The following is a 15,122-nucleotide window of genomic DNA, read 5'->3' on the forward strand; positions in this document are numbered from 1 at the left end:
TTTTGAGTGTGTCTAAAGAAGGGGTGTCAAACTCATTTTTAACTCGGGGGGCCACACGATAGAGCAAACATTCATTCGGGGGCCGGACTAGTAGATTAAAGAGAAAGAAAAAGAGAGAAAGAGGGAGGGAAAAGGAGAGAGGGCGGGACAAAGAAAGAAAAAGAGAGAGAGGGAGAGAGAGCGAGAAACAAAAGAGACAAAAAGTCGTGAGAGAGGGGGAAAAGAAAGGGAGAGGGGGAAAAGAAAGGGAGAGGGGGAAAAGAAAGGGAGAGGAAGAAAGAAATCCAAAGAGAAATAGAAAGAACAAAGGAGAGAAAAGAGAAAAGAAAGCGCGAAGGGTATAGAGAGAAAGAGAAAAGAGAAAAGGAAAAAAGGAAGTTAGAGCAAAAGAGGATAAAAGACACAGAGAGAGAAAGACACAAAGTGCAACAAAGGAAGAGAAAGAGAGACACAAAGAGTGAAAGAGACAGAGACAGAGTGGGAGAAAAGGGGTGGAAAAGAAAGAGTGGGAGAGAGCATGAGAAACAAAAGATAAAAAGTCGCGAGAGAGGGGGAAAAGAAAGAGAGTGGAAGAAAGAAATCCAAAGAGAAATAGAAAGACAGGGGGAGAGAAAAGAGAAAAGAAAGCGCGAAGGGTATGAAGAGAGAAAGAGAAAAGAGAGAAAAGGTGAAAAGGAAGTTAGAGCAAAAGAGGTTAAAAGACACAGAGAGAGAAAGAGCAACAAAGGAAGAGAAAAAGAGAGGCACAGAGAGTGAGAGTGAGAGACAGAGACAGAGTGGGAGAGATCACGAGAAACAAAGATAAAAAGTCGCGAGAGAGGGGGAAAAGAAAGAGAGGAAGAAAGAAATCCAAAGAGAAATAGAAAGACAGAAGGAGAGAAAAGAGAAAAGAAAGCGCGAAGGGTATAGAGAGAAAGAGAAAAGGAAAAGAAGTTAGAGCAAAAGAGGTTAAAAGACACAGAGAGAGAAAGAGCAACAAAGGAAGAGAAAAAGAGAGGCACAGAGACAGAGTGGGAGAAAAGGGGTGGAAAAGAAAGAAAGAGAAAGAGAAATAAATACAAGTACAGTGTCTTTGTTCGAGGCACCTGGCTTTGGCAACATCAAGTGGACATATTTCAACCTGCAGCTTGTTTTTCTCTTGCGCTTCTCTGAGTGTTGTCTCGCGGGCTGGATTCAATCGCCGCCTTTTCGACACCTGTGGTCTAAGGTCACATCACAGTTAACTTTGATGAAAGTTGGAGTAAATCCCACAACGTTGTGTACTTTTGGTCGACTTTGGGCCTCTGCACAATGTTTTGTACATACTTGTTATTGTTGCTTGTAATATTGTTTAACCATAACTTTGTGTTCTTATGTTTACACTCCCACAAAGTCTGATTCAGGGATGCATCACAACATTGTGTGTATCCTTCTAGTGTTTGCTCCACACTGTTGTGTATATTAATGCAGTGTTCTGGTTTGCCCGCGTCCCTGCGTCCTAGACGCATCATTTTTGCTGGGGACGCATTGTGTCAAATCAACGTGCATCCCCGGGACGCAACTTTTTTGACACAAAATTGTCATTACTACCCGATTACTTTTATTTAACAAAGATTTACTGTTTCGTGAGGCAGATCTGCCATTGTTGTTTTGGTCTTGCGGTTCGAGTTTTCGTCTGCACGCCGATCTCGGCCAATGAGATCTTGTTGCTTCGAGATGACGTCATTGTTGTGGTGCTTGTCGTTGATTTAAGGTGAAAATAAACACAAAATTGGTCATTTCTTCAGTCTCAGTAATAAGTCCAAACCTAATGCAGAAAGTGAGAACAACGGCAATAATTCCGGCACGAAAAAACGGCGGAGAAATTCTTCGGAAGATCGCGAAGGCAAGGAAAACATGTGTGTTGAAGCCAACGATTCCACGAAAGAAAATAAACAAAAGAATACTCCTAGCAAGAAAATGACTTTTCTGCCAAAATGGACTCAATGATATTCCTGGTGACGCTATGAGGAGGGTGATAATGGATTGGACCTTGAGAAAGCATTACAACTGTGGCGGGACAGCAAATCACGAAGAATATATGAACTGAAAAATTTGAAGTGATAGCTGCTTTGTATATTACCAATTAACTGTGATGATCAAAATTGCATGAATATATAAATATTTCAGCAATATTACTTTGTATAGTGTACAATATTGTGAACTGAAAAATCTGAAGTGATAACTGCTTTGTATTACCAATTAACTGTGATGATTAAAACTGCATGAAATAATAGGTTCATATAATTATTTCAGCAATATTATTTTGTATTATGTACAATATTGTTGTGAACTGAAACATTTTGAAGTGATAACTGATTTGTATTATCAATAAACTGTGATAATTAAAACGGAATGGATACATAGATTTATATTATATATTTGTCGCCGATTTACAATTTCAACCTGGATAACACTAAATTTTGGGGACCCCTAGATCTCTGTTGGGACCAATGTTCCCTGTCATTTTGCAGGGGTCTGAGCGTTCACACAAAGTCGGTGAGCAACGCTTGAAACAACAGTGAGCAACGGTAATCCCAAGTGTGGCAACTAAGTCATTATCAAACATGTCCAAAACTTGACATCAAGTTACATTTTGCTAAGTTTCCGGCAATGCAAAATTATTTTTCTCTTTTGAATGAATTGACTCATGTACTATTGCAAAGGTTGTACGGCCTACAAACGTCATTTGTTTTTACAATTCTTTCACAAGATTTCCATTTCTTTTTATTTCCTGATATATTTTGTCACATAATATTAACATTTTTGGGGGCTTATTGAGTCGGTTGTAAGATACAGAACTGTACTTAATCACATTTTTTAGTGGAAGTACAACGTTGGCAACAAGATTCACTTGATATTATTGGAAATTATTCGAATGCAACACAAACTTTTTCTTCTTTTTCCCTGTTTTTTTCTACTTTTTTAAAAATTCCTTTAAAAAAATCTCATTGTGTTTATTTTTTCCGAGCCGTTACTTTTTTCTTTTTGTTCTCTATTTACTTTTTCCCTACATTTCTTTCTTTTCTTTTTTTCTGGCTTTTTTCTAAATGTTTCCTTCTTTTTTCCTCTTCCTTTTGTTTCTTTTTTTCTCAGCTTTTCACTACTTTTTCATTTTGGTATTTTTTTCTTTTTTGTTCTATTCCCCCCTTCCTTTAAGTCATTTTGTGCATAATTTTACATCATATTTGGGCATGTTGGGATGAAAGAAGCAAAAACAACCTGAAGAGCCGTTTAGGACCCGAAAGAGCCTTTTAGTGAGCCGAGCCGAAGAAGCCGGTTCTCGACAAACTCTACTAACTTTACTCAACTTCATTCGACTTTGACTCGATTTCAAAATACCGCATTTAGCACACAACGTCAGGGGAACCCGTGTATTTTGACCTTCATACACTGTAACTTTGACTTAATCCGCTTCTTAATTTGCAATTTCGAGCCCTGATTTTTGTGCACTGGCTAGATTTTCTTGTGCTCAATTGCGCACGCGCGCAGCTTAGAGGGATCACTGATCACTTTTCACAGGTCAAATGAACACCCCTGTTCTATTGTTTGCTCCACACTGTTGTGTATATTAATGCGCAAGTCTGAGCAAAGTTGACATATGAGCGGAGTGGACATTGACAAATGATTGCTCCCCAGTGTTGTTTGCTTCCTGTGCGGAATCCCACAATGTTGTTAATCTACCGAACGGAGTCATTTAGCTTGAGTGAGTCTGACTGTCATCAGCGGGGTCCTGTGAGAAAGATATGACACGTCTGCGAGGTTAAGGTGAAAATGACAAGCTTGGGTTTTTTTTTTTTTTGGCATTTGTGAAATGTCACCTTCCAGGTCGGCGACATTTAAGGCGACATTAGCCGTCGTGCTAGCTTAGCGCTCGGGCTCGTTTCTTCCGCGTGAGTAATGAGTGACGGGGAATAAATAGGACCAGTTTGAGATATTAGTCTTCACAACTATAAGATTTTGAGGAAAAGGACATGTTTGGCAGCCATCTTAGGACTACGGAAGCCCAAATGTCCATTTTGCAAAGTTAGCGTCTCCCGGTGGTACTTTTAGCACTTCAAGGCCGAGTGATCATCTAATTTTCTTGGCGGCAGTAGCTCAGGAGGTAGAGTGCTCGTCTTGGGATCAAAGGATCCCAGTTCGAATCCCGGCTCGTCCGTGTTACATGTCGAAGTGTCCTTGGGTAAGACACTGAACCCCTAATACCCCCAATAAGCAGGTTAGCGCCTGCAAGGCTGCTATTGGGAAATGTGGAGCACATTGTAAAGCGCTTTGGGAAGTCATTGACTTGAAAAGCGCTATATAAATGCAGATCATTTCATTTCATTTTATGTTTCCTTCTCTAGCCACTCGTGTTTCAGAATAGGGGTGATAGGAAATGATATTTATGTTTTAGGTGAAGCAGTGTAATTGATTGGTTATCGATGATGTGAAAAGTGTAATCGCTAGGTGTTAAATGTGCGGCTCGCAGGCCAGAACAGGCCCGCAGAGGGTTTTAAGAAGAAGGACAAGAGGAAAATGAGCTGCACTTTGAAATATGTCCACTTGATGTTGCCAAAGCCTGGCCATGACACTCACGGAGCAACTGGAGCTATATTCCTTTCTTTTTCTCTCTTTGTTTCTATTTATCTCTTTCTCACTCCTTCTGGATCTGATTTTTTTCTCTGTCTATTCCTCCTTGTTTCTGCCTTTCTTTTTCTCATATATTCTTTGTCTCTCTTTCACTTTTTCTTTCTCTGTCTCCCCTCTTTTTTTTCTTATTTCTGGAGTTTTTTTTCTTTCTCTCTCACTCCTCTCCTCTCATTCTCTCTCCTCCACTGTCTGTTCCCTATCTCCCTGTCTCTTCTTTTTGTCTCTCTTCTTTCTTTTTTTCTCCTTTTCTCTCTCTCCTTCTATCTTTTTTTCTCTCTCGCTCTTTCTCTCTTTGTCTATCTTCTCTCGCTTTGTCTCTTTTTATCTTTCTGTCTCTATTTTCTCTTTCCCCTTTCTCTTTTTTCACTCTCATTATATTATCTCTTGCTATTTTTCTCCCTCTTTCTCTCTTTGTATCTTTTTATTCCTCTCTCTTTGTCCCTCTATTTGTCTATTTATTTTTATTTTTGTCTTGCTTGGTTCTTTTTCTCTTTCACACTTTCTCTATCTCATTCTCTTTATCTTTCTCTTGCTCTTTCTCGTTCTCTATTTTTCTCCTGTTTGATCTTTCTCTTTCTATCTTTTTCTCTTTCTCTTTCTCTATCTTTTTCTCTTTCCCTTTCTCTCTTTCTCTCTCTCTCTTTAATCTACTAGTCCCTGCATTAATCCCTGCTACTTTGCGCTTTTCTACTTTGTGCATAGCAAGTTGAAAAATATCTCGCGCTACATTATCCCCATTCGCATTTTGCTACGAGCAGGTGCCGGCAGAGTGCATTTTTGTCAGATCTGGCTGCTCCTTTTGCTGTTCTGTCCCCAAAAAAGTGAAATGCATTCGTGCAGCCGTGATCTATTATCCCTGAATGATGCTAGCATGGGCTGGCAGAGTGCTTAATTTTTTCGGGTGAGGCTCTTTGTGATTAAGGGCTATACAAATAAACATGACGTGACTTGACTCGTGTGGCCGCAATCAACTATCCCCGGTTGCTTATTGCCGTGGCAGAGTACACTTTTCTTGGGCCTGTCCGATTTTTTTGCCGATATTTCGCTAAGTTTTGCTAAAACGAACTTCACTCATATAGCAGAGATCCATTATCCTTGATCACATATTTCTGCGAGCGGGTGACAGGCATAGCGCTCTTGGTAGTTCTTTTCCCTTTCTATAGTGAAATGCATGGTTGAGGGTGGAATCCATTATCCCCGATTGACTATCGCTGAGAACAGGGGTCAGTAGAGGGCCTTTGTTCCCATTTCAGGCTGTTGAAGCTTGTCATTGTGGTCCTTCTAAAATAAACAGCACAGTTTTGACCGTGATCCATTATCCCCAGTTGACTATTGCTGAGAGCGAAAGCAGAGAGAGGAAATTTTGTCAAGCGTGGCAGCTCTTTTCTTTCGTTCCTTCAGCCAAAAATGAACAGCGCCCTTATTATTATAATTAAATAATCAGAATGAAACAAATATTTAAAGGTGAAAATAAATAAATGCATAACTAAATGTTAGATAAAGACTCAAATCATAATAATTTTCTTTTTCTAATGAGCTGCCAGCCAAGTTACCTCCTTGCCAGCCTACTTAAGGAAAATGGAGGATTTGATCTTTAAAACGGTCAATGGAATTGAATTTAAATTGGATCTTTGTTGTCTATTGTACATTGTTATCTTTTTTGTCTGGACCAGAACAGAGACAGGACCCACTCGCGTAACATTACTCAGTTTTATTGGGAAGAAGGGAAAGGATTGCACACACGATCTGGAGATCGCTGGTCGCGGGGAACAAGTTGCTCAGACGCAGAAGTGGTATTTCCGTGGCGAGCGATGGCGGTGTCAGGAACGGAAAAAAACGGTTCCGTAGCCGGGATAGAAGAGCAAAAACGTGGTCGATATCAGAAAATGGGTCTTTATTTAGGACAGGATAACAGACTTGGTCGAGATCAAAACAGGTCGTAATTCGGGACGGGAGAGCAGACGTGGTCGAGATCAAAACATATCGTAACAGGAGACAAACAGGAGCAAAAACGGGACAGGCGAAAAAGGGCTTGCCGTGTAAAAATGGAAATTCGCAGACGGACCGACAAAGGGGGACTGACAGGACAGAGTTTAAATACTGACAGGGAGCCAATCTGTCAACAAGCTGCAGCTGGCGCCCACGGGCGGGGCCAATTGGGCACCATGGCAACCGTGACAGAAGCTGGCGCCACACGGCGGGGCCAATTGGGCGCCATGGCAACCGTGACACTTTTAGCCAAATGACAATGTATTTTGCCAAAAGTAACAGATTTTATATATTTATTTTACATGTTATTTCTCAGGGATTCATTGTGGAGGAAAAAAATGATTCGATTTATATTTTGATGGATCAATATTCCATTATTGTGATGTTTTGAATTCAATCCCTTTTTCTTCTTCTATGGTATGCAAGTGTATTGCAATTATGTTTCTGATTTATCTCATAGCCATAGTAAGCATTCTATTATTGTTTTAATCTATTTATAATAAAAATGATGATGTCATCACATTAGTGATTTATTTTTTGTAATTTTTTTCTCAACAGAGGCGCCTCCTTGTGGCATGTCCAAGAATGGCTACTACTTTCAGGAAATGGGTGAGTTGAGAACAGAACTTTGTCAGGTCCGATTAAGTAAATACTGAAGCTAAAAAGCGAAACGGCTAAGATTATTGACGCTAAAGAAAAAAAAATGTAGCATGATGCTAAAAATGCTAACTGCGCTTTTTGGTGTCCTCAGAGCAGAGGGAGGTGGAGCCGGACGAGGACCACGAGGGCCCAGAGGAGGTCCAGGACTCGCCCATCACTTCTGCCGACGATGTCCAGCTTTACGACAACCAGGTCATGCCTGGACCAGGTAAAATGGTCTTGGAAAGTCCTTAAAAAGTGCTTGAATTTGGCCATGAATCAACCCTGCTTCAATGAAATTGACACAATCTGCTGCCACCTAGTTGTCAATTTTGGAACTACTTCCGGAATAAACAATGGGCAGAAGTAATTACTCCTATTCCTCGTTTAGAGCGAAAATCCTATGAAGTACACCCCATGTCCATTTTAAACATCTATACTACTGGCTCCCACTCTCAGCAATAGTCGCCCGGGGATAATGGATCGTGGCCAAAAAAGTCCAGCTCGTTTTAGGCAGGCCACAATGGGACACTTTAGCGTCCCAAACCCCAGGGATAATTGATTTGGGCCAAAACAGTCCAGTTCATTTTAGGTAGAAAAGAATAGCGTGCTTCAGAGCAGGTGTGTCAAATAAGGGGCCCGCGGGCTGAATGAGGCCCGGTAAGGGATTGAATTCGGCCTACGAGACAACACTGAGGGTAGCGCAAGAGGAAAACGAGCTGCAGGTTAAAATACTTTCATTTGATGTTGCCAAAGCCAGGTGCCTCTCACAAAAACGCTGTAGTTGTATTTCTCTCTCTCTCTTTTCCCCTCTCTCTCACTCTTTATCTGTCTGTCTTTCAGTCACTCTGTCTCTGTTTTTGTCTTTCTTTGTTCCTCTTTGTGTCTTTCTCTCTCTGTGTCTTTCTACCTTCTTTTGCTCTCTATTGTTTTTTACTTTTCTCTGTCTTTTCTCTCTCTTTCTCTTGCTTTTCCCTTATCTCTTTCTCCCCTTCTCTCTTTCCTGTCATTCTCTTTCTCTTGCTATTTCTCTTTAGATTTGTTTGTTTTTTGTTGTTTCCCCTCTCACTCGTTGTCTCTTTCTCTTTTTCATTTTTTTAACACTCATCAGTCATGTTAACAGGTTAGCATTAGCTTTATTGTTTATTGATGCTAGCCAATGTCAAAGTAGCTTCATAGTGTTTTGATGCCAAGACACTTGGTCTGCTCAGGCAGAGGTGTGAAGATGTCAACTTTCAAAAGCTAACGCTATCCATTGTTCACTTAGCTTCATTGTGTATTGATGCTAACATGGTAGTATACACTCATCGGGCATGTTCAGTCAGAGGTGTGAAGTTGTTCACTTCAAAAAGCTTGTGTTAACAAATGTTCAATGCGCTTGGTCACTTATCGTTGCTAACACGTGTCTGATTAGCCATATTGCTTTATCAATGCTAACGGGCAGCGGTTTGAAGACTTTAATGATTACAGATGTTAAATTAGCTTAGTCGCTTATTGATGCTAACAAGTGTCTGATTAGTTTTATAGCGTATTGATATGAATACCTTGCTAAGACCTTAATGCTATCAGATGTTGTATTAGCATATTGATGCTAATGGGTGTAAAATTAGCATCATCACGTATTCACGCTAACACACTCTTGGGACATGTTCAGTCAGAGATGTGAAGTTGTTCACTCCAAAAAGCTCATGCTAACAGATGTTAAATACGCTTGGTCACTTATCGATGCTAACAGGTGTCTAATTATCTACATTGGGTAGCGATGCTAACACTTTCTTTAGACAAGGGTTTGAAGACGTTAACAGATGTTGTATTAGCATATTGATGCTAATGGATGTGAAATTAGCTTCATCATGTATTCACGCTAACACACTCGTCGGACATGTTCCGTCAGAGATGTGAAGTTGTTCACTCCAAAAAGCTCATGCTAACAGATGTTAAATACGCTTGGTCACTTATCGATGCTAACAGGTGTCTAATTAGCTACATTGGGTAGCGATGCTAACACTTTCTTTAGACAAGGGTTTGAAGACGTTAACAGATGTTGTATTAGCGTATTGATGCTAATGGATGTTAAATAAGCTTCATCACGTATTCACGCTAACACACTCTTTGGACATGTTCAGTCAGAGATGTGAAGTTGTTCACTTCAAAAAGCTCGTGCTAACAGATTTTAAATACGGTTGGTCATTTATCGTTGCTAACAGGTGTCTAATTAGCTACATTAGGTATCGATGCTAACACTTTCTTTAGACAAGGGTTTGAAGATGTTAACAGATGTTGTATTAGCATATTGATGCTAATGGATGTTAAATTAGCTTAATCAATCAACACGTATTCACGCTAATACAGGCGTGAGACATGTTTAGTCAGAGATGTGAAGTTGTTCACTTCAAAACCCTTGTGCTTACTAGTGTTAAATACGCTTGGTCATTTATCAATGCTAACAGGTGTCTAATTTGCTAGCTTAGGTATCGATGCTAATACTTTCTTTAGACAGGGGTTTGAAGACGTTAAGGCTATCAGATGTGCATTAGCATAATGATGCTAATGGATGGTAAATTAGCTTCATCACATATTCACGCTAACACACTCATCGGACATGTTCCGTCAGAGATGTGAAGTCGTTCACTTCAAAAAGCTCGTGCTAACAGATTTTAAATACGCTTGGTCATTTATCAATGCTAACAGGTGTCTAATTAGCTACATTAAGTATCGATGCTAACATTTTCTTGAGATAGGGGTTTGAAGACGCTAATAATTACAGATGTTAAATACCCGTGGTCATTTATCAATGCTAACAGGTGTCTAATTCGCTACATTAGATATCGATGCTAACACTTTGTTAAATTAGCTTCATCACGTATTCACGCTAACACACTCATCGGACATGTTCAGTCAGAGATGTGAAGTTGTTTACTACAAAAAGCTCGTGCTAACAGATGTTAAATATGCTTGGTCATTTATAGATGCTAACAGATGTCTAATTAGCTACATTAGGTATCGATGCTAACACTTTCTTGAGATAGGGGTTTGAAGACGCTAATCGTTACAGCTGTTAAATACCCGTGGTCATTTATCGATGCTAACAGGTGTCTAATTAGCTACATTAGGTATCTTTCTTTAGACAAGGGTTTGAAGACGTTAACAGATGTTGTATTAGCATATTGATGCTAATGGATGTTAAATTAGCTTCAACACATATTCACGCTAACACAGGCGTGAGACATGTTTAGTCAGAGATTTTAACACATTTCGAGATGCTAATCTATTCGTTGGGATGCTAACACAAACACACAGAAATAGCATTTGGAGATGTCGCTACACACGAAAATGCTAACACACTTTGCAGTAGTAGCACCAGTAGAGACGCTAACGTTAGCCACCTTTCGAAGAGTTCTTTTTTTTAAACACCATCGATGCGTTTGATCAAAATTGTCGTCGCCGTAGTCTGAGTGACGCTAGTAAAATTAGCGATGCTATTTTAAGCGCTGTGTGATGTCGCACAAGGTATGCGGGTCGGTGTTTGAATAAAAGTGTGTTTGTTGGCAAAATTCTGCCGAAAAAGTAGAAACAGAAACACGGACACATGCACTCGTTGATATGACTCATTGAGTGTCGGACCAGTGAAAGAAACCAGGAAGGGGCAGCTGTTTGGAGCCGGGGGCCACATTGGGTTCCAAAATGTGGCCAAGGGCCGGTCCTGGAGACCAATTAACAATAAATTTTCATGCTATATTTCTTTATATTTGTTTTTAAATAGATAAGTTAAATCAAATACTTGCAACATAATATATAAGTTTCCTGTTTTAAGCACTAAATTTTACTTAATGTTATACTATTAGTGTACTTATATTTGTTTTGTATAGTTTAGTGTTTCTGCCGTCAGATTCTTGTAGTATTTCTGTAGTATTAACATAGTTTTTTTCTGTGGTATTCCTGCAGTAGTATTTTTGTAGTATTTTCACAGTAGTAATTTTGTATAATTACTGTGGTATTATTTTTCCATAGTAGACTTTTACTATCTGTAGTAATTTTGTAGCATTACTGTAATCGTGTTTTTGTAGTATTTCTATTGTAGATTTTTTGTAGCATAGTATCTTTAGTACTTTTGTAGTATTACTGTAGTTGTGTTTTTGTAGCATTTCCGTCTTAATATTTATGAAGTAGTATTTTTGTGTTATAGTATGACAGTAGTGGTAATGTAATATTTCTGAAGAAGCATTTTTTTTTAAATTTTGCAAAGCAGCATTTTTGTAGTATTTTTTGAAATATTTATGTAGTGGTGTTAGTGTAGTATTTCTGTTGTTATATTTCTGAAATAATAATAATAATAATAATAATAGTATTTTGAGTCGCTGTTATTATGCACCAAACTGGATTTTTAGTTTTATAGTATTTTTGTAGTATTTCCATAGTAGATTTTCTTGTAGCATACTTTCTTTAGTATTTTTGTACTATTACTATCATTTTTTTCTGTGGTATTCCTGCAGTAGTATTTTTGTAGTGTTACCGTGGTATTAATTTGTACTATTACCATAGTAGACTTTTGGTAGCATACTATCTGTTTGTAGTATTTTTGTTGTAATATTTCTGTAGTAGTGTTTTTGTAGTATTTCCGTTGTAGATTTTTTGGAGCATATAATCTTAAATACCTTTGTAGTATTACTGTAGTTATATTTTTGCAGCATTTCTGTCTTAATATTCATGTAGTAGTATTTTTGTATTATAGTATGACTAGTGGTAATATCTCTGAAGTAGCATTTTCAAAAAATATTTTTTGTAGTATTTAAGTATTTTTGGAATATTTATGTAGTGGTGTTTGTGTAGTATTTCTGTTGTTATATTTCTGGAATAATAATAGTTATTGTTATGATGATAATATTTTGATTGTAGTATTTTTGTTGTAATATTTCTGTAGTAGTGTTTTTCTAATATTTATATTGTAGATTTTTTTATAGCATACTATCTTTTTTCATTTATTATTTATTTAGTAATTGGTAGTTTATGAAATATCGATTACAATATTCACAGATATACAAAAATATTTTTAAAATACAAAACAAATTTAGCTTTTTACACAGTGAACATATTTAAAGTCAAACAACTCAAAATACAATACTCAAAAACATATTAACTCTTCAGTGCTAGAAATTAAAATAAGGAAAACAAAAAAGCCAAAGATCAAAAAGATCGAAAGATTGAACTTACTTCGCTTCGAGCAATCAATAAATAAATAATCAATAAATCAATAAATAAATCTTTCTCTACATACACTACGTTCTTTCTTGTTTTGTCCCCCCTGTATTGAACTCTATTATCACCCAACACCGCTAGTGTCACGTGATGGGGTGGAAGGGGTGACCGGACCAGAACGGAGGCAGGAAGGGAGAACTCAATTGCGTGACGATCCAAAACTTTTATTTACCAAAATAAAAGTCGTCCATAACTCAGGGACAAGACAGAACAAACAGGCTTTAGCAAAAACGTGCAAACACAGGTTTCTTCCAACTCAACTAAACAGGACAAGGCATGACAGAACAGAAAAGGTATATAATGAGCCAGCACCCGCAAAGCCCACAATCCAGCCTTAAATAGCAGACACGCGATTAGTTGAACTGCTTCAGCTGGTGCCCAGGGGGCGGGGCAGACCGGTCGCCAAGGCGACCATGACAGATAGAGTCCTTTCTTTGTTTATAAACAAGTGTGACATAGCCATTGTTGAAGCAGAATGGCAGAATTCATGTCAGTTTATAGCAGCCAATTGACACAAAAAGATCCTGGATAGAAACAGCTCAAAATAGCACAAAGTATGTGCTAGAAGCAAGATAGCAATTTTATTTTAATCATAAAAGTAAAAAAAACGTTCTTTTGATCTGCTCGATTTTGTTTTGAAGGAGTTAATTGCTAATTCCGAACAAGTGTCATCCGTCCCCAAAAAAAGAAAAAGAAGAAATGTTGACATCCTCCCTGCGGGTTTGCTACCCTGTTTCCATAGCGACAGGATGGCAGGTGTTGACAGCTCCCTAGTTGCAGGTGCACACCATTTGGACCCGGGGAGCCCCCCTCTTCGTACCCCACCCTACCCCGCCCTCCCGGGTCAACCATTGCCACGGTAACGGTCCCAGGTGCACCCTGGGAGCGACAGACGTCCGCTAGCTTGGAACCTGACGTCTTGCGCTCGGCTAAAATAAGAAGAATGACGCTCGGGTTAAACAATAATTCGCCATCCATTATCCCCAATCGTATATCGAAGCGCATTTTTGCAGTACCTGGCAATTTTTTTCTCCTTTCATTTACCAAAAGGTGAACTGCTCTCATGTGGCTGTGATCCATTATCTCTGATCGCATATTGCCGCAAATGGGCACTAGAAGAGCGCACTGTTATTAGGCCTGGCGGCTCTTATTTCTGCCTAAAAGGAACTGCACTCATGGTGCCGTGATCCATTTTTCCCAATACAAGATTGCTACGACACAGGACTGGCGGAAGAGACTTTTGTTGGGAGTTGTGCCGTTATGGCCCGCTAAAAATGAAATGCACAGGTGTGGACAAGATCCGTTATCTCCTGTCACCTATTGATGAGAACAGGGGCCAGCAGAGTGCCTTTTTTCTGGTTCAGGTTGCTGAAACATGCCATTTTGGGCAGTCTAAGATGAACTCCACTGTTTTGGCCGCAATCCATCATCCCCGATTACATATCGCTACGAGAAGGGACCGGCAGAGCACATATTTGTCGGACCTGCAGGCTCTGAATTGCCGTTCTGTCCACCACAAAGTAAACTACCTTCTTGTGGTGGCAATCTATTATCCCTGGTCAACTGTTACTGAGAGTGGGAGCTGACAGAAACATTTGTGTAATGCTTTTTGGCTCTTTTTCCCTGTTATTTTCACTTAGAATGAACTGCACCTGCAGGGCGGCCTTCCATTATACCCAATTTCAACTTGCTGTCAGCCATGGCTAGCAGCGCGCATATTTTTCAGGCGTGTTTTTTTTTTTTGCAGTTCTCATGACCAAAAAGTGAACTGCACCTGTGCAGCAACGATCCATAATGCCTGATCGCATATTTCTGCGAGCTGTGAAAGGCAAAGCACACTTTTTCTTGTGGCTGCTTTCCATTATCTCCAATCGCATTCTGCTGCGAGCGAGGCCCAACATAGCGCATATTTGTCAGACCGAAGGCTCCATTTTGCTGTTTCCATCCATCCATCCATCCATCCATTGTCTTCCGCTTATCCGAGATCGGGTCGCGGGGGCAGCAGCGTTAAAAGGGAAGCCCAGACGTCCCTATCCCCAGCCACTTCCTCCAGCTCATCCGACGGGACCCCGAGGCGTTCCCAAGCCAGCCGAGAGACATAGTCTCTCCAACGTGTCCTGGGCCGCCCCCGGGGCCTCCTGCCGGTGGGACATGCCCGGAACACCTCCCGAGGGAGGCGTCCAGGAGGCATCCTTATTAGATGCCCGAGCCACCTCAACTGGCTCCTCTCAACGCGGAGGAGCAGTGGCTCTACTCCGAGTCCCTCCCGGATGACTGAGCTTCTCACCCTATCTCTAAGGGAGAACCCAGCCACCCTGCGGAGGAAACTCATTTCGGCCGCTTGTATCCGGGATCGAGTTCTTTCGGTCATGACCCAAAGTTCATGACCATAGGTGAGGGTAGGAACGTAGATGGACTGGTAGATCGAGAGCTTTGCCTTTCGGCTCAGCTCCCTCTTCACCACGACAGACCGGTACAGGGTCCGAATGACGGCAGACGCTGCACCGACCCGTCTGTCGATCTCCCGTTCCATCCTACCCTCACTCGTGAACAAGACCCCAAGATACTTGAACTCCTCCACTTGGGGC

The 15,122-nt window shown here is 40.2% G+C and overlaps 1 protein-coding gene across 1 annotated transcript in view; it reads left to right on the forward strand.

Moving 5' to 3' along the window:
• slc4a11 (solute carrier family 4 member 11) overlaps positions 1-15,122 on the forward strand; it is a 123,306-nt gene that overhangs the window by 27,969 nt on the left and 80,215 nt on the right. The window contains exons 2-3 of the mRNA XM_088354529.1: positions 7,198-7,248; positions 7,391-7,507. Coding sequence (XP_088210655.1) covers positions 7,198-7,248; positions 7,391-7,507 — 168 coding nt within the window. The remainder of the gene's footprint in view (positions 1-7,197; positions 7,249-7,390; positions 7,508-15,122) is intronic.

The sequence above is a fragment of the Urocampus carinirostris genome, chromosome 15, assembly GCF_059441175.1.
Source record: "Urocampus carinirostris isolate Australia breed hairy pipefish chromosome 15, RoL_Ucar_1.0, whole genome shotgun sequence".
Lineage (NCBI taxonomy): Eukaryota > Metazoa > Chordata > Actinopteri > Syngnathiformes > Syngnathidae > Urocampus > Urocampus carinirostris.